Raw genomic sequence first — 19406 nt, 5'->3', positions numbered from 1 at the left:
GGATAATCACCAGTGTATAACCCATTTATCTGAACTGAGTCATTGGCATTTCTGAGAGAGGAGAATGGTCACAGCATTTCGGTAACAGCACAAAGGGACAGTTACATGATAAGGTACACATTTTCATTATGAATACTTTGTGACTAATACTGCTCTATGTTCCTGTTCTCAGGTATGCTTATGTGCAGTTAGAGAGGGGTGTCTTGTTGTACCCTCTAAATTGTCTTGTTCATGTCCCCATGGCCATATTGATCTTTATTCACAGTGATTAGCAGTTCCACCTTAAATCAGTCACCTTACATGCTACAGTATATATTTTGTTAATTGCCTCATTTGTGCAGTGATCAGTGTGTGTAGGTGGTACCTCTATTGACCATGGTATGCATTATTTTTTCAATGCATTTCAGTTTTTGTATTTGTTTTGTTAGGAAAAAACTCAGTCACTAAAAACAGAGCTTTATTTTGTCAAGACAAGTGCATAGTAGGCAAATGTCAGAGACATAACATCACCTGCCATGAAACCCAAAATGTGATTTTTTTTATTTTTTTATTTGAAAACTGATAGTGTGTGTGTGTGTGTGTGCGTGTGTGTGTGTATGTATGTGTGTATGTATGTGTATGTATGTATGTATGTATGTATGTACATAAATGAATACATGTATGTATGTATGTATGTGTGTATGTATGTATGTACATAAATAAATACATAAATAAAAATGTATTCATTTATTAGACCAAATTTTTTCGATAGCAGTTGGTCTTTTTGCCCTAACTGTTTTACAACATTCTTAACACTGTGTGAAAGCCTAAACATCATGATACACCGAAGGCCCATACTACAGTGTACTGGGTACAGGCTTGAACAGATGGTTCTAAATAAAGTAACGCTTGCCAATATACAGCATAAGTATAGACTGGCTTATTAAAGATTGAAGGGAATAAAGGGAGGCTTTGCTGCCCTCTGGTGGCTGAATGTGTTTTGACTAAAATCCAATCAATGCAACATTCGAAAACATGTGACAACTTTGAAAGTAAAATAGAGAATGAGTATGGGGGGGGGGGTTATTATATCAAAGTAAGTATTACATTTTGAACTATGTGTTTTGTATTTTCTTCTTTTATTGTTTCATTTTATCAGAAACGAATCATACGTCATTGTATAAACTGCGCATGCGCGAGCAGAAGCGAAACCAACACATCAACATCAGAGAGCAGACGAATGATGACACACTGTTTGGAAAAGCGGGGAGATTTTACTGAAACGTTTGGAGAAATCTATACATTTCACCTGTGACGGGAGTGTAACAAAACTGGAATAAGACTAATGTGAAGTTTTTTGGAGTCTCAGGATTAAAAAAAAAAAAAAACAGTGAAGGAGTTCACGCACTTGCTTCTTCCTGGTGTCATCGCTGCTGTTTCTGAACGTGAAGCGTGGAGAGCCCACGATGCCCGGGGTGTGTTTTAGTACGAGCTGGGCCAAAGAAAGATGTGGAAACAAGAGGTAAACAGCTCAACGTGATAGTGGGTGCTACTGAAGCTACTGCTACATGAGTCTATTTTAAGATGGCCCTAAGTTCAGACGGCTGGACGGAGCTCTCAGCGCACACACTGGACACCGCCGCTGTACCCAGTCAGTATGGGGCACCGGAGGGTCTTCTTGGCGGACAAACGGTGCTCATGTCGGTGCGGGTGTCGGTCTGTCACTCCGGTATTCGCCCGCTGTGTTTGCCCGGAGCAGGCGATGAGTCACTCCGCCTGCAGCTCAGCATGGACCCGGGGAAGTTTGGGGAATTCCGCCTCTCGCTCCAAGAGAGTAGCAGTGACACGGGCCGGAGTATGGTGAGCGACTGCCCTGCTACTGGACTGACGTTTTGTAATCGTAAACAAGGCAGATACAGCTACAAGAAAGAAATGTAATATATGTACATTGTGTTGACACAGCAACACTGTCAGATGTGTATCCTGTTGATCTGATTGCCTAGTTGTTTGAATAAGGCCAATGTTAATTTATAACAGGGCAACACTCCAAAAAGAAGTACTAAGCCCATTCATCATTAGAAGATGATTAGAAGATGATTGGTGGACTGGACGTAATGCTTTGTTCCAGTATAACATTAAAATTAACTACACAGATCTGACCTGTAACTTGGCCTGTAAAATGGCTTTAATGTCAAACTGTGAAACATTCAAGGCAAAGTAGAACATTCCCATGTAGGTGGCTGACCTTCCACAAAAAAGTTACATTGTGGCATAAATCACCTTGAACTTCTGCATGTAATAATATCTCTTCCCTTTTCAGACCATTGCTATGTTTGACCTGAGAGCTGTAAACTATGAGGTAAAGTCTCCAAAATGCCATGAGCTGAGTTTGAGAGCGCCGCCTCATGATCGGATCTGCTTCAACTTTCGCTGTGAGCAGGAGGCCCAAAAGTGGGCCACTGTACTACTGTCATCTCTAAGAGAAGCCCAGAGAGGTCAGTCTCATGTGAAATTAGTTAGTTATCCTCAAGTTAATCAGACATGATTGATTATATATATAACTGAGGTTTGATGCAGGAGTACAATTATTCATCCTGTGTTTGATACTGCCTTGTCTTCTTAATATTTCCAATAACCTTAGTGCTTCTTTTTGTTATCTTGCACTCCATCAGTGCAATTTAAGGAGTTGATGTTAATCACTGGGAATGTCCCTGTGAAAGGATCAGAGCTGGTCAGCCTAAAATAGACAAGAAGAGAGGTCTTGTGTTTCCAGAGCGGTGGCAGGACGTACAGTTCAGTGCACTGTAAAAACAAAACCTGGACATTCATTGTTTTTACTCTGATTTGTTGCAAGTTTTGAACATTTTTATAACTTAATAGCTAAATTTACAAATTTGTTGTGCTGAGGCAAACAGAGAAGCCTTTTTTGACAAACTTTGTCTCATATTCACATTCTCTGAATTTACCCTTAAAGGGATGTTGTATGAAAACAAAGGTTTTTTGTTGTTGTTTTGTTTGATGTTTTTGTTTTTAAAAGAATATTTGTATTAAACAATACCCACTCATTGTTGCCTTTTCACAGTTGTGCCTCAGGGTAATGGTGATGGTGCTCCCCAGGATTCACACACCACCATCCTGCAACAAACAGGTGTGTAGCAGACAGGATGAAGTCATTGTAGATGACCTTTGTCTCTATGACTTCATGTATTCATTCATTATTTCTTCATGACCTACACCTCCATAGATGTTCTGTTAGCCCCCTGGTGGCCACTTGGAGTTTAGTTTGTCGCTCATTTTCACTTTGTGTATCATCCATCCTTCATTAGAGGACACATGCATTCAGCTGACCAGAGCCATTGAAGCAGGTGATCTTCAGGCTGCTTCAGCATTCGCTGCCACTCTTGCACAACAACATGCCACTGTCAGGATTCAACCATCTGCCAGAGACGTGGAGGACTGTGAAATAAAGTAGGCTGATATGTTTTAGGGTAAAACTTCTGTAAATGCACAAGATTTGTAGTGTTTATGCATATAGTATCTAAGTGTCCAAACTTAATTGAAATTAATTTTAATGTTATAATTCCTATCTACTTTACAGTATGACTGTTGTGGTTGAAGATAGCGCTTCATCTTGCTGCGTGACTGTGAAAGTTTTGCCCCATATGCATACAGCAGCACTCAAACAACAGGTTTCAAATTTTTGCCTATTATTTTCACTTTAGATCTGGAAATTCCTATCAACAATGTCTTTATTTTTCCCTTTTGTTTTTTTCCAGATGTTTTTTGAGTATGGCTTTCACCCAAAGGTCCAGCGCTGGGTGATTGGACAGTGCTTGTGTGCAGACCAGCGTTCTTTGGCTTCATATGGGGTTCGACAAAATGGTGACACTGCCTTCCTCTACCTCCTGTCTGCTCGCCACGCTCGCCTCACCCCGCACATCCTCCAGAGGGACCAGGAGAATGTTTTGCTGCAGAATCCTACGTCTTCCTTTGCCAATGGTCCATCATCTCAAAACCAGCGGGCTTACAACACTTTGCCTTCAAGATTAAATAAAAGCTGCAATATTAGTAAGTATATACTTATGTTGTGTGCAAAGTGTATTTATCATATCTCATCTGCTTGTATGGATTGTAACAAGAAACAACCACATATAACTTCAAGGGACCTTTTTAGCATTACATCACAAGCTTAGATTTCAGAAAATACAAACCAACATATTTTTTGATTCTCTACGCAAACGTAGGCACGTATACCCATCAAAATACATAGAAAACATCATTTTTTTTGTTGATTTTGTGCATTTACTATCAACACAAAGTGTTCCTGGGGAAGTTATGTATCATTTGAAGGAGCCCAGGAAGGACTGTTAATTTGAGATTTGAGATTTACACTCATGTGGACACGTGCGGTGTGTTTAGGGCCTCAGGCTTAACAACCATCTATGCTACATTAATTGCTGTTAATGTTCTATTACTGTATTTGAAGCTGAAAAAGTTTAGTGTTTGGCCAACATTTTTGAAATTATTATTATTATTCATATGTGCATTTTCCAATGTTTTTGACAATCCATTTTAAATATTGCAGATGGATCAGAGAAAGAGCGTGTTAGTGACGTTAAAACTCTCATCAATTTGGAGATGTCTCAACTAAATGAAGCACTGAACCCTAATATAGTTGCTAACCAGGTACATTATAACTTACACTTGCTTTTTAATTGCTATTTGCTTTTTAATAAATTGTTTTATGTAATCTTTAGCAGGGCTGGTCATGCCCTTCTTGTACTTACATCAACAAACCGACCCGTCCCGGCTGTGAGATGTGCAGCACAAACCGTCCAGAGAGCTATGTTGTCCCAGGAGGATACCGGCCTGACCCTCTGGAGGTGAAAAGGATACAACAAGAGAAGGAGGCCATTAGACAATACCAGCAGGTAGGGAATAGCGGTTTTACAAAATATACAAGATAGTTATATTTTAGTATTCGGTCAACTTTGAGCAACAACGCACCGTCCACAAACAGTGTGTGGAAATGCAATTCCAGGCTCTCTCAGACTGACTCTCTTCTCTTTTGTCTCTGTTTTTTGAAGGAGAAAGGGAGAAGAGAGGTGCTGAGGAGTGCTGGAGCTCAAAACAACTCACTTCTGTTAAACTTGGATCAGGACTACTGAGCATACACAGAACATACAACCATTCAGAGTCCATTTCGATTTCAGTCTGAATGCAACTTTCAATATCTGACAAGAAGCAGACTTTCTTTTAAGATTAAAATGTATTGGGATATTATGCTGTGCTGCAATGCTATTGGATTATTATTATTTATTCTTGATTTATGCTGCCAAACTGCACCTTTAATTTATATATTTTAATAAATTGTATTTAAACAACAAGATATACTTTTTTAATTAATGTGTGTTATATGTTTGCATACAATCTAAATGTGTTATTTTTTAGATGAGCTGGTTTAAAATTAAGCATAGGCCTTTAATTGCAAAATGAGCAGTTGTAGTTTTCTGGGACTTAAAATGATTCCCACACTGGTCCCAGGCCAGAGAAGAGGAGCGCCGGGAGAACTTTGCCCGTCTGGTGATGTTGGATGGTCAGGACCTGGTGCCTAACCCTGAGCCAGTAGACTGTAGGATCTGCTACAGCGAGCTGCAGCCTGGAGAGGGCGTCCTGCTCAGAGAGTGCCTGCATTGTTTTTGCAGGTAGTTATTTTTTGCCACATCTAACAGCGCATTTGTTAAAATTGCATTATGCCTACTAAAGTAACACAGCATAAGATCTATTTAATTGTATGTGTTGTGTTTCCTAGATCCTGCCTGCGCTCTGTCATCATGCTGAGCGAGGAGCCGGAGGTGTCCTGTCCCTACAGAGACGACACATACGCTTGTGCCTGTTCACTGCAGGAGAGAGAAATCAGAGCTGTGAGTTGGTCTACTTTTTCTGTACTTCTTTTCTTTCAGGTGTGTGTAACTGTAAGATAATGATCATACAAAGGAGTTTTTTGGATCAAAGTTGCTACTTTTTATCACTTCATAGTGACCTATTTTATTCTGTATCTAGACTTGTATAATTGGGATTTTCGTCTTTAGTTGGTGTCTACAGAGGAGTATGAGCGCTGGCTGCAGAGGGGTCTTGCAGTGGCCGAATCTCGCTGTGAAGGGAGCTACCATTGCGCCACAGCGGACTGCCCAGGCTGGTGTGTGTATGAAGATACTGTCAATGTCTTTCACTGCCCAGTCTGCAGGAAACACAACTGCCTTGTCTGTAAGGTATGCTACTCATTCCTCAATGTATTGAATTAATTAAAATAAAGTAGGACCTTTTTGGTTTATGATCTGATTTATGTTGCTTGCTGTGTTTAAATTGGTCGACCTATTATTTTACGCAGAGTATCTTTGGTTTTAGGCTATTCATGAAGGAATGAACTGCAAACAATATCAGGATGATCTAGCTGCTCGTGCAATAAATGACTCTGCCGCCAGAAGAACCACACATCTATTAAAGGTTGGTTTTAGGCTGAAAAGATACATGAATATATGCAGAAAAGGTATTAATATTTTTAGTTTGTTAAGCCATGTGTTAAATATCTATCCAGCAAGACGTCACAATTTAATAAAACATTTACTGAATTCAGTATGCTAACCAGCCTATACCATACTATAGACACTTGTGCAGTCCGGTGAGGCAATGCACTGTCCACAGTGCGGTATCATAGTCCAAAAGAGGGATGGATGTGATTGGTTGCGTTGCACTGTCTGCCACACAGAGATCTGCTGGGTGACTCGGGGCCCTCGTTGGGGGCCGAAGGTAAGCGACTGTTGCTCATTTTAAGCTTATGTACTATGTGAATACTTAAGTAATACATGACTGTATATATTTGTACTTGTTACAGTTAGTATGTGGAAAATCTAATAAAATTGTATGTGATTTCCTCAAAGGGTCCGGGAGACACAAGTGGAGGATGTCGCTGCAATGTTAATAACCAAAAATGTCATCCAAGATGCCAGAATTGCCACTGAGATTCACAGGGGTTGACCATGTAAGGGAAAAGATGGTACCCAAATTAACATCTATTAAACTGTATTAAAGTGATATTACACCCACAAGTACCATAGCACCTCTAACTTAATCACAAACATTATTTATGACACAGAAAAACACTTCACTATTGACTGTATAAGAGATGTTATTGAATATCTGAATGCACATCAACAAAATTTCAAATCCTTACTTGGGTTCCACCCTATATATTTAGGCAGTGGGTCCCTTAAGACCCTGGACAACAGACCCCTTTGTCTCCCCATCTATTCCCCTGTTTGAATGTAATCTGATTTCACTGTTCTGGTTGAACATTTGCCAGGAAGGTAGTGATCTTGCACAATAATCACATGACCTTTAAGCGCCTTTACCTAGCACAGTTTGTATTTACCGTTTCAGATAAATATAGTGACAGAAATGCCTTTACTGCACAAATGAGTGTTACACATGTATGTTACAATGTGACTGACTTCCTGTGTGCCTTACTGATACATTTTCTCACACATTTTCTCCTCCTATTGTTTGTGCAGTGTTCATGTTTCACATCTACGGCATTAATTTGTGAGCAGCTTTGATACTAAGGTTTAATTGTGTCATATACATGTTGAGTATTACTGAGAATGTTTAATTTGTATTTATGTTTAAAATGTGTTAACTATTTCTTTGTGTTCATTGTGCACAATATACGTTTGCCTGTGAGTTCGTTACAAAGATATACGGCACAGACTCAAATAAAATGTCTATTGATCATACCAGCCGCTCTTTTTTTTTACATTTATTTTTGGTACGTTTTAAGCCAAATTATCAGTGCATATGGATTGTTAGGAGAGTTTATTGTAAAGGTTACGTAGCAAAATGTACATAGCCTATGTTTATAATCTTGTCTAATCGGTGCAATACAGTCGACAGTCTGAATGCACGCTCATTAGAAAATATATCTGGTTACTGAGGGGAAAAAAACAATTTCTTGTTGGGGCTTTGTTTTTCCAAAAATAACTGATCATCCGTGCAGAGGAGAACCTGAGAACACTGTGCAGCTACAGAAGCCTAGGATGGACAATTTTAAAAACTGCTCGGGAGCAGGCGTGACAGCTAAATGCCAACGCCACGGTTCCTTAAAAAATATGCGCTAATTTTACTTCTGAAAGGAGCGGTGTAATACTTCGCACATGTAGGGTGCTCTCCCGCTCATCTGTGGATTCACAGGGCGCTGAGTTTCTTGGAGGGTGGAGTTAAAACACACCGGACTGGCTTGAGTTGTGTGGTTTGCGAAAGGAGACACTGGATTATCAAAGATTAAGGAGCTAGAGACCCGTCCATTGACTGAGTCCAGGTAAGCGTAACGCTACGGAAATAACTGCTCAAGGGTCTGAATGTTGTTTTACGGATTTGGGACATTTTGAGGGAAACCCTTAATTATTCACCGAGTAGTGACTCAGTGGTGGAGCATATGTTGTTTCTTTAAATTACTGGCAAAAAACAATGCTTATTGCAGGTTATTACGTTCAACATATGGTTAGTGTAGTAAACTTCATTAGCCCATGGCATGTTTGCATCACTCGCCACTCCCCCTGTACGTGTCTTTATCTATCTCATCTTTGCTTCTGTCCTGTCTCTCCTTCTTCCCAGTTGACCATCTGGTTCCGTAGAAGTGTGCCTCCTTTGCCACAATGGCAGAAACTAAAGGAAAGTATGACTTTGCTATTGATAGAGGTGGCACCTTCACTGATGTGTTTGCCAGGCTGCCAGATGGGCGTGAGAGGGTCCTGAAACTGCTCTCCTGGGACCCCCAGAACTATAAAGATGCCCCAACAGAGGGCATCCGGCGAGTGCTGGAAGAGGTGACAAAGACTTTTTAAACTTTATTTCTTCTTCTTATTCAGCCCTACTTGTCCGGTTAAAGGTGCACTGTGTAGCTTTTTTGATAAGGAGCGTCTTTCACCTGCTTGTCTCTGGATATGTTACTAATTTCCCTGGAATGTCTCACAGTATGGCTTTTAACCTAATGCCAATCCGTGGAATACCATACTGTGAAACATTCTAGGCAGAACAATAACATCTACATGGAGACAAGCAGGTGGTGGAAGCTCCCCAGAAACATTGCATAATTCTCCTTTAAGTTTGAAATGTTTTTGCTAATTAAGAAATGGCTTCAAACATACAACATTGTGTGTGTATCCTCTGTTAAAAGAAATGAAATTACTTGCATGTGATCCTACATGTAGTGCACCCTTAATGTGGTTCACTGGGCTTTCTTCAGTTATTTTATTTGTTTATTACTATGGGCATGGCTCACTGTTTCGACCTGGTTAATTCTCTGGTTTATTTGCCATAGGAAACTGGGAGGCCCTATCCCCGTGACCAGCCTGTGGACACCTCACTGATTGGTTGGATCCGAATGGGCACAACTGTCGCAACCAACGCACTTCTGGAGCGAGAAGGAGAGAGGACAGCTCTGCTTGTCACAAAGGGATTCAAAGACCTTCTCCATATTGGCACACAGGCCCGGCCAAAGTTGTTTGATTTGGTTTGTAGCTCTGTCATCCCGATGTTAATGTTTACAATGTCACTGTAATCAGTTACCTAATACATGTTTTCAGAAAAGGCAACTTGGGCAAGAGTTGTCCCTTGAAAAACTTTGCCCGTTACTTTAAATATTTCAGTCTAGTGCACAATTTTGAAATGTTCCAGGCTTTTATTTCATTATTTTAAGGGATAAAATAAAATTTATGAAAACATATGCATAATATGTTGGAGTTTGCCCGTGCTTGGTGTAACATCAATCGTTGAAGTGGTCACTTATCTGCAAAAGTTGTCTGCAGGTCATTCTATTGGACCTTTCTGCTTTTTTCTTATCAGTATTAAGATGTTGATAACATAAGTGTAATGGTGAAAATTTAACTAATCGTAAACTGTAACTTCCTGTTATTGATGTGGTCTTTTATTTTTATTTGTCAAAAAAGGAGGTTGCTGTACCAGAAGTACTTTATGAAGAGGTGATCGAAGTGGACGAGCGAGTGGTTCTCAAACAAGATGGATGTCGGCTGCCTAGACAAGATCCTAAACGCTGTGTCACAGGTGAGTTTTGTAGTAGCATGTTTTAAAATATTATAATGCAAAGGCATTTCTTGCATTTTCTCCAGGGATTCAGTGTTAATATTAACTTATTACACCAGGCAGCACTGGGGACTCTTTGGAGGTATGGAAGGAGCTAGATTTGGAGCAAGTAGAAGAGGACCTTAAAGGAGTTTTGTCCAGGGGCATCAACTGTCTGGCTGTTTTGCTACTGCACTCCTACACGTCAGTACATCCTGCTACTGAAATACTTGAATGCTTGAAGGGCAAGGACCACTGAGATTAGATTTTATGATAATGATAATTTCGTGTGTGTTTAGAAACTGGTCAACTTGGTCCTGTATGATGACTTTGTGTTCTATGGGTGTGACACTTTTTCACTTCCAGCTCACACCTAATATAGTTGGACAGATAATATTAATGTTTGTTAACATTTTAATTCATATAATTAAACCTAATATATACTCTCCATCTATTATACTAAAGTAAAGAGTCTAGTGACTGACTTTCACTAGAATTATTTGAATAATTTCACCCCTGGAATTGTAAAACTTTAGGTTTACCTAGGTAGACCTAAAGTTTAGGTAACTTGAAAACTACCACTATATCACAAGGTGGAATAGAGCATTTTGAGCTTTGGAGATGTAGACAGACTAATAATAAAAGTAATACTCAATACTCAACATGTGTGAATGAAACAAAACACAGCTTCAGGTATGTTTTTGATGGGGTAAAAGCATTATGACATAATTTAAAGCTACAGGAGTCAAGAAAATATAGGGTTGGTAATAGTGGTAGTTGTAGAAGCAGTGTTTTGGTGGTTAGTAGTAGAAAATCTATAATAAAGTCACATACTTCACACTTTCTTCTTACTATTTACTTCAGATGGTCTGATCATGAGAAGGCTGTAGGATCCCTGGCACGTCGACTTGGCTTCACTCAGGTGTCTCTGTCCAGTGAAGTTATGCCGATGGTCAGAGCTGTTCCTCGGGGCTACACTGTCTGTGCTGATGCCTACCTCACCCCAAAGATACGCCAGTATTTAAAAGGCTTTACCGCTGGCTTTAAGGATGCCCTCAAGGTCTGATAAGCACTTTTTGAATCAGTTAGTGACCCATAATCTATCGCTGTGTTGTTTTCTATGTTGCAGAATGTGGACGTCCTGTTCATGCAGTCAGATGGTGGCCTTACCCCGATGGGACAGTTCTGTGGGTCACGAGCTATTCTGTCTGGGCCAGCAGGGGGCGTTGTGGGATATGCTATCACCTCATACAGCCAAATGGAGAAGAAACCCGTGATTGGCTTTGATATGGGAGGTAAAATACTCCCATATACTCCCAATAATCGAAACCACTGAATCTGACCCATTATAATAATAGTAAATACTGTATGTATAATTGTGTGAAATCAGGTCTTTTATTACTAAAAATGTAATGTATAAACATACATTCTCACTTGACTTGACCCTGTAACTTGTCATGGAATAGTACAACTTAAACAACACAGTAGTAGTAAGATTTTTAGATGAATTTACACAAGCTATAATGAATCAAAGGTATAATTGATTAAGAATAAACTGGTAACAACTTTATATGAAACTTTATACCAAACTTAGAGAAAAACTGAGTCCATTATTTAAAGTCTTTTTACTTCTTCAGGGACTTCCACTGATGTAAGCCGATATGCCGGACAGTACGAGCATGTCTTTGAAGCTACCACAGCTGGGGTCACTCTGCAGGCTCCTCAACTGGACATCAACACAGTGGCCGCTGGTGGAGGCTCTAGACTCTTCTTTCGGTAAGTCACAATTAAAGTCTATGTAATGTCTTTCTTGTGTTATATTTCACTTCTTTTGATTTGTCCTTTTAGATCTGGGATGTTTGTGGTTGGACCAGAGTCTGCAGGAGCCCACCCAGGACCAGCTTGTTACAGAAAAGGTACAGCTTTAATATGTTTTCTGTATGCATTTATATTTGACTTTTCTCTTCTCTCTGGTTTCTTTTGCTTTCTTGTGCTTTTATTCCCCCCCTTGTGGTTTCTAGAGTGGATTTCTCGGGTAACACTCCTCCCACATTGCTCAAACTTAACTCTACACCAGGGGTTTCTGCTTCTTGTAATTCAATATTGTGAATTGGCTCAATTCCAGAACATTATGTAACTCCAAGTAGTACAGTTGCCCCAAGATGTTCTTTTTTACACACCATAGCTTATTACTGTACAATGTTAAAAGCAGGGGGTCCATCACCTGCTTGTCTCCATGTCTCCATGTTATTCCGTTGCCTGGATTGTTTCACTATATGGCATTATACATATTATCTAAAAGAGCAGAGTTGCTGTAATTTTGATTCCTTTTCAAAAATACACTTTAAAAATCCAACACTCAGATCCATGCTTGTAAAGACAACTGTTCAACTCCACGTTGTACACAACATTGTTATATGTTGTAAATAGGGATGCACAAATACTATTTACTGGCTGATTGTCTCATAATGTTTGAACTTTTATTCATACAAAGCTGTTCATTTATGTATACATTAGTTGCATAACACAGTTGGATCTATTATGTAATAAGTTAACTGTGTTTTAAGGAAGTAAGTGCCATTTTCCATCCCTGTACTGGTATATTTTAATATTGGGTTGCAGCAGGTGCTTAAAGTCAAAGTATCAATATGATATTGGTATCGTAACTGTAATTCTTTTGAAGACATTGTTTTTTCTCTTGTTTTTGTGTGTCTTGTAGGTGGTCCTCTAACTGTAACAGATGCTAACTTGGCTCTTGGTCGCCTCCTACCGTCCTTCTTTCCCAAAATCTTTGGGCCAGGAGAAAATGAACCACTTTCTTTAGAGGAGACAATGAAGCACTTTCATCAGCTCACTCAAGATATCAACATTTTTCTGACTTCTATCCAATCACAAGTAAAACTACATAGGCCAGCATTTTGTATTTTCTCCAACTTCTTTGTAACAATAACTTTTATATTATTTATTTTTAAGTCTTCAGTGAATGGAACTAACCAATTAAACAACAGTAAAGTAGCAAGCAGCAATTCAGAAATGAGTGTGGAGGAAGTTGCTATGGGATTTATACGTGTTGCGAATGAGGCCATGTGCCGACCAATCAGAGCTCTGACACAGGTACAATTTAATATTTAGTAACACTTGTAGTACATTGTTACATTACATAACCAAATTAGATAATCTTTTCAATTGCTTTTTAGGCTAAAGGACATGATACGTCTCAACATGTACTGGCCTGTTTTGGAGGTGCTGGTGGGCAACATGCCTGTGCTATTGCAAGAGCCCTGGGGATGAAAAGTGTCTTCATTCATAAGTAATGATAATAATTCATTCACTAAAATAACACAAGCCACTCTATAATGTATTATGTTGAAAGTATATGTCATATATGTCATTTTTTGTGCATTTCAGATACAGTGGTGTGTTGTCAGCTTATGGCCTAGCTCTGGCAGATGTGGTGGAAGAAGTGCAGGAGCCATGTTCACTGAAATATGAGGAGAAGAGTTACCCAGAGCTGGACAAAAGAGTGGACAATCTCTCAAAACGCTGCACTGACACACTGTGTGCACGGGGCTTTACCAGGTTAGGAGGCCGTTCATAATTATTTTTGTCCTCATTAAATAAAATTTTGGACCAATGAAGGACTAAACTTAGACAATAACAGGTCCATATCTGGACTAAATAGACCCAAACTAGGACAACTGTGAAGTTATACTATGGTAACTTTGTATTCTTTCCAGTGGGCAGATTTCAACTGAGGTTTTTCTGCATCTGCGTTACGAGGGGACTGACTGTGCTCTCATGGTCACAGCTACTGGATTTCCTCCCAGTGCACAGTCATGTAAAGCGGGAGACTTCCGCAGAGCCTTCACCAAACGGTATTTTTGTTCATTTATAGGTTAAAAAAATGTGGTTAAGACAAGTGTGTTATGGCTAACTGTTTCAACTATTTTATCAACATTGTGTGTTGAGATGTTCATAGTAGTTTTATTGCAGTTACTTGAAGGAGTTTGGCTTCACGATCGCTGGCAGACCTATTGTGGTGGATGACATCAGAGTCAGGGGATGTGGAAAATCTGGTATCAAATCATTTTTCAAGAAGTCAGAGAAGCAGAGAACAGCAAAACCAGTTACAGTGGGTATCACAAAAAACTCAAGTCAAAATAAATTACATTGTTGGGAATTATGCTGTTACATTGTAATACTGATCATTATTACTCTTTTTTTTTTTGTAGATCACCAAGTGCTATTTTGAGGGGGGTTACCTTGACACTAATGTTTATCTGTGGGAAGAGTTACCATGTGGCTACAACATTCAGGGACCAGCAATCATCATTGACAAAAATAGGTAAGCAACTGAAATCTTCATAACTGTGAATAGTTGTGGTTATGTTACAGTTTATTGATAGTATTGAAAGTGCTTTGAAACACTGCTATACTATTTCCCAGCACTATCCTAGTGGAACCCTGCTGTGTGGCCAGGCTGACAGAAGGGGGCGACGTGTGTATTGACGTTGGCTCAGACCCCAACTGTCTCCTGGGCACTGAGCTGAACAGTGTGCAGCTCTCCATCTTTTCCCATCGCTTCATGAGCATCGCAGGTACTTTTACACCATCTACGCCGGATCAAAGAAATCTACACCATAATAACAGCTGTGTTTTGATTATTTTTCTCAAAGAACAAATGGGCAGGGTGCTCCAAAGAACTTCAATCTCCACAAACATAAAAGAACGCCTGGACTTCTCCTGCGCTGTGTTTGGGCCAGATGGAGGCCTGGTGTCCAACGCTCCCCACATTCCTGTCCACTTGGGGGCCATGCAAGAGACTGTCCAGTATCAAGTCTGTATTTTGAATCTAATTCATAATAACTTTTATATATTTATATAGTGAAAATACTTGTATTGTTATTCATGCAGATTAAAGCTTTGGGTAGTAACCTGAAAGAGGGTGATGTTATTCTGAGTAACCACCCGTGTGCAGGAGGCAGCCATCTCCCAGATCTCACTGTAATTACTCCAGTAAGTATATAATAAATGATCAATACATTAATAATCTTTTGTCTCTTACAGTTGTCTTTCTTTGCAGGTGTTCAGAAAAGGCATAAGTGCGCCTGTTTTCTTTGTGGCCAGCAGAGGGCACCACGCAGACATTGGAGGAATCACTCCAGGATCCATGCCGCCACACTCCACCTCATTGCAGCAAGAGGGCGCTGTATTCATCTCATTTAAACTGGTCACTGCTGGTGTCTTTCAAGAAGAAGGTATAGAATATTATTATAGTGTTGCTATTTGGTGTAGAATCGTACTCATATGGATTCATTTCACATGTCAGTTCTGTTTCTATGTTTTACACTCCCCTAATAAGCTTGACTAAACTTGGCTCAGTTCAACATTTTGGCTGGGCAGTTTTGTTATTTTAATTAATTAATTTGGGCAGGTCATGAGATTTATCTGAAGGATTTTCTGGTAAAATAGTTAAATAAACATTTCATATAAGCCTATAAGTTTTTGAGTATGATGTGAGTTTTAATTTTGCCAAAATGTAAAGCTTGGTTAAAAAATCATGCCACACATGGTATACCATCTTTTGTTTTAAGTTATACTAATTCACAATACTTACTCCTCTAATTTAATTTTTTGTTGATTTTTAGCTGTAACTGAAGCACTCATGGCTCCAGCTCAGTACCCAGGATGCTCTGGGACTCGAAATCTCCATGACAACCTGTCCGATCTGCGGGCTCAGGTGGCGGCCAATCAGAGAGGGAGCCAGTTGGTCGGGGAGCTGATCGACTCTTATGGTCTGGCTGTTGTTCAAGCTTACATGGGATATATTCAGGTAATAACTAGGAATATGTTGTGTGTAAAGGCTGTATTATGCAATATTGAGGAAAAAAAGGATAAATTCGATAAAAATGAATTGATAAATTATTTTACCTTTGGAACTAAAGTAGCAAAATAGGAAAATACTTCTAGCAAAGACTATATTATACGTATTACAATATTATAGTATAAATTAAATGCATCTGCTTGTAAAAACTGCAAATTTCCAATCATTAAGACATATACATTAAAACAAAAGCTTAAAGGTCCTGTATTACCCAATTCACTCTTGTAAGCTTTAAGCCATGTTAGAAGATTGTTACCTCCTCAAAAAATACCTGCAGTTGTATTTGGTTTCATTCACACATGTTTGAGTAACCTTTTATTATTAGTCTGCCTATATCTCCCTCAGTCAAGAGCTCCACTCCACCTTGTGATGTCATGAAGTAGGTTGTTTCAAGTTAACAGAGACTGGATATTCCAGTGCTGAAAAGATCCAAATTATTCTAGTGAAGATGTATGAAGTTTAAAAAGACAGTGGAGTACTTTTCTTATAACCATATCACATGAGGTGGAACTGAGTGGCTTCTGAAGAACAGCCTAAATATGCAGAGTTTGTGTATTAAACAAGTGTGACTGAAACAAAACACAACTCCATGTATGTTTTTGGTGCAGAAACCATATTAAAACATAGATCTGAAAACAGCGTAATATGGGCCCTTTAACATGGTAAGAAGTATGTGTCTGAATGGGACTAGATGCACTTGTACTGTTTGTGTTTCAGAGTAATGCAGAGCTGGCTGTTAGAGACATGCTCCGAGACTTTGCCCAGCGCAGGCGACATGAGACCGGTTCTTTGGAGGTGGAGGCTGAGGATTTCATGGATGATGGGTCACCAATCAGACTACGTGTCCAAATTAATGAAGAAGAGGTACTTAAACTATAAGACAGATATATTAATTATTTATTATTTATTGAGGATTTACGTATTAGTTTTCAGGAAGACTGGCGACAGCGTGACTGCACTAAGTAATGTTGTAACCTATTGCTTTTTCAATTATTTTATATATTCTGTAATTGTTCAGGGCAGTGCTGTGTTTGACTTCAGTGGGACAGGGTCTGAAGTCTGGGGGAACTGCAATGCTCCACGCGCCATTACACTCTCTGCCCTCATCTACTGTCTGCGCTGTATGGTTGGACAGGACATCCCACTTAATCAGGTAAAATTATAAATATAAATTATTCTAAGTGGTGTAGATGTTTATATGGATGCTATAAAGTTCTAACTGTTTGGTCCAGGGATGTCTAGCTCCCATCAAAGTTATTATCCCTCCTGGCTCAATCCTCCAGCCTTCCCAAAATGCAGCTGTAGTAGGTGGAAATGTGCTCACTTCACAAAGAGTTGTTGATGTTATCTTTAAAGCATTTGAAGTTTGTGCTGCCTCGCAGGTAAGACCCCAAAACATGAAACATGATTGGATTATTTTCATTTTAAAAGTATATTATTTGTAGTTAAAGACGCTTTTTAAATTACAGGGTTGTATGAATAACATCTCCTTTGGTAGTGAGAAGGTTGGATACTACGAGACAGTGGCTGGAGGAGCTGGAGCAGGGCCAGGCTGGAACGGGCGGAGCGGAGTGCACAGCCACATGACCAATACTCGCATCACAGACCCGGAAATACTGGAAAAGAGGTGACAAATGTTACCCAAAAGTGCATAACATTTTAAAAAACTGATGGTTTAAATATTCTTTTATTGACTGTTCACGCTGCAGATATCCAGTGATTTTGGAGCAGTTTTCATTACGACCCAACTCAGGGGGTGAAGGAAAGTATTTGGGAGGTGATGGTGTGATCCGGAAACTGCTGTTCAGAGACAAGGTGGTTTTGTCAGTGTTGACTGAAAGACGTGCCTTCCGCCCCTATGGACTCAGCGGTAAATATTTTGATTGACAGTTACAAATTTGCAGTTGGCTAAAAGTTTTATTAAATGTTCAATTCTATGGTCAGGTGGTGAGGAAGGAGCTGCGGGACAAAACCTCCTTCAGAGACAAGATGGTCGACTTCTCAACCTGGGAGCCAAGACTAGTGTTACTCTTGAACCAGGGGTATGTTTTCTTATTTATTTCTTATTCAAGCATTCAATTCTGAAAAAAATCACTACACATTATCACTGTATGGCATTCTTTGTGTTCTTACAGGACATGTTTTGCCTGTACACACCCGGAGGAGGGGGTTATGGAAGAGAGGAGGAAGAGAACGGAAAACCCCAAACTAAACGCCGACGCTTGAATGAAACATTCCCAGAGAGAGGCAGTGTCTTTGAATACCGAATGGCACAAGAGGGAGTGTGAGCAGGCAGGGTAAGCTAACTAGTAAGAAACAAGAGGAAGAGATGAGTAAAGCATTATAAAAGCCATGAAATATAAGGTCAGTTTTCAACTTAATACTGTGACAAACCTAATGCACACTATAGAAATTACATACCATACTTATGGTGTTATTTTTCATACGGTTACAAGATTGCTAGATTCATATAAAATGTACTCAAATACTTTGTATCATGTTAATAAAATCTAACCAAAGCCAAATATATGTCTATTAAATATTTGAAATAGAAAAGTTTATATTTATACTAACAGCTATAACAGCTAGTGCTTTTCCTTTTTAATAAATGTTTTTAATTAATAAATAATAAGCAGTAATTATTAGCTGTAGTATTCCAAAGTTATATAAGTCTAGTGAAATTATTTATTGACTCTAAAGTGAAAGAAGACTCTCAACTAACTGTATTGTCTCTATGTGTTACAGAGTAAACTGTACAAAGTAAAATAGGGACTTGCCCACAGTGTGAGTCAACATTGAAATTCATTAGAAAGAGTTGGAGTTTGTTACAGGATAGTTTTGCATGTTTGGGGGAAGTGCCTGCATTATGCGGCGCCCCCTCCTCCCCACAGCTCAAGAACGACCAGAAAGAGGAGGAAGGATGGTGGGGCAGAGCAGGCATGCGTGAGCTCTGATAAAGAGATATGCAATGAAAGCAGCAGGAGACTGACGGTTGCAGATTGTCCATGTAAATCAGATGGGTGTGTTTGTGTGAATCATTTACAAAGGCAAAGAATCAAAGAATTGTTCTGAGGTTTATTTTTCCATAAGTATCCTTAGACATCCTTGACGTAGTGAACAGTCGATGTCCATTGAGTCAATTATAAATTTTTGAAAATTTGTCTGTGTGCGCAACTCAACTGTGCTGAAGAAAGTTTATGCTATTGTAAATTACAATTGTTTCTTTAAATGTGAGAAGTCTAAGACTTCACATACTGTAGAGAGACGCATGCCACCAAATGAATACAGTGTAAAAGTAAAGTTACTCTTGTTCATATATAGTTCCTTTTTATCTATATTGATCCATGACATCAAAAGTTGCAAATGTAGTCATCTGGACAATGTTTTGCAACAGAGAAATAATTGA

General features: G+C 39.3%; 2 protein-coding genes across 4 annotated transcripts; both read left to right on the top strand.

Annotated features, from left to right (window-relative positions):
* The first annotated feature begins 1182 nt into the window (after nucleotides 1–1182).
* shrprbck1r (sharpin and rbck1 related) lies at nucleotides 1183–7772 on the top strand. 3 transcript variants are annotated; one of them, XM_020925624.2, is made up of 14 exons: nucleotides 1183–1839; nucleotides 2300–2474; nucleotides 3062–3127; nucleotides 3306–3447; nucleotides 3578–3668; nucleotides 3756–4047; nucleotides 4565–4665; nucleotides 4740–4910; nucleotides 5524–5684; nucleotides 5792–5903; nucleotides 6072–6251; nucleotides 6388–6486; nucleotides 6646–6789; nucleotides 6921–7772. In XM_020925624.2, exons 1-14 carry the CDS (start codon nucleotides 1564–1566, stop codon nucleotides 6999–7001), a joined length of 2091 nt encoding a protein of 696 aa, XP_020781283.1. In that variant the 5' UTR covers nucleotides 1183–1563; the 3' UTR covers nucleotides 7002–7772. The 3 variants fall into 3 exon arrangements, with proteins under 3 accessions (XP_020781283.1, XP_020781282.1, XP_055007061.1); XM_020925623.2 differs by having other exon boundaries at nucleotides 4737–4910; XM_055151086.1 differs by lacking the exon at nucleotides 1183–1839 and adding an exon at nucleotides 1972–2211 and having other exon boundaries at nucleotides 4737–4910.
* Nucleotides 7773–8083: 311 nt separating this feature from the next.
* Nucleotides 8084–18525, top strand: oplah (5-oxoprolinase, ATP-hydrolysing). The gene is made up of 28 exons (XM_055150909.1): nucleotides 8084–8353; nucleotides 8650–8861; nucleotides 9356–9547; nucleotides 9984–10098; nucleotides 10197–10320; nucleotides 10981–11176; nucleotides 11246–11411; nucleotides 11754–11892; nucleotides 11965–12032; nucleotides 12836–13011; nucleotides 13090–13230; nucleotides 13314–13426; nucleotides 13525–13695; nucleotides 13854–13991; nucleotides 14110–14248; nucleotides 14349–14461; nucleotides 14563–14714; nucleotides 14793–14953; nucleotides 15031–15132; nucleotides 15200–15374; nucleotides 15765–15949; nucleotides 16718–16864; nucleotides 17019–17153; nucleotides 17233–17382; nucleotides 17470–17627; nucleotides 17710–17870; nucleotides 17945–18042; nucleotides 18136–18525. The coding sequence occupies exons 2-28, from the start codon at nucleotides 8691–8693 to the stop codon at nucleotides 18286–18288; spliced, it is 3939 nt and encodes a 1312-aa protein (XP_055006884.1). The 5' UTR covers nucleotides 8084–8353; nucleotides 8650–8690; the 3' UTR covers nucleotides 18289–18525.
* The last annotated feature ends 881 nt before the right edge of the window (nucleotides 18526–19406 follow it).

The sequence above is a fragment of the Boleophthalmus pectinirostris genome, unplaced genomic scaffold (genome assembly GCF_026225935.1).
Source record: "Boleophthalmus pectinirostris isolate CB_2022bp ecotype Guang Dong unplaced genomic scaffold, ASM2622593v1 HiC_scaffold_15, whole genome shotgun sequence".
In the NCBI taxonomy this organism is placed as follows: Eukaryota; Metazoa; Chordata; class Actinopteri; order Gobiiformes; family Gobiidae; genus Boleophthalmus; species Boleophthalmus pectinirostris.
This window is presented reverse-complemented; position numbering and strand designations above follow the sequence as displayed.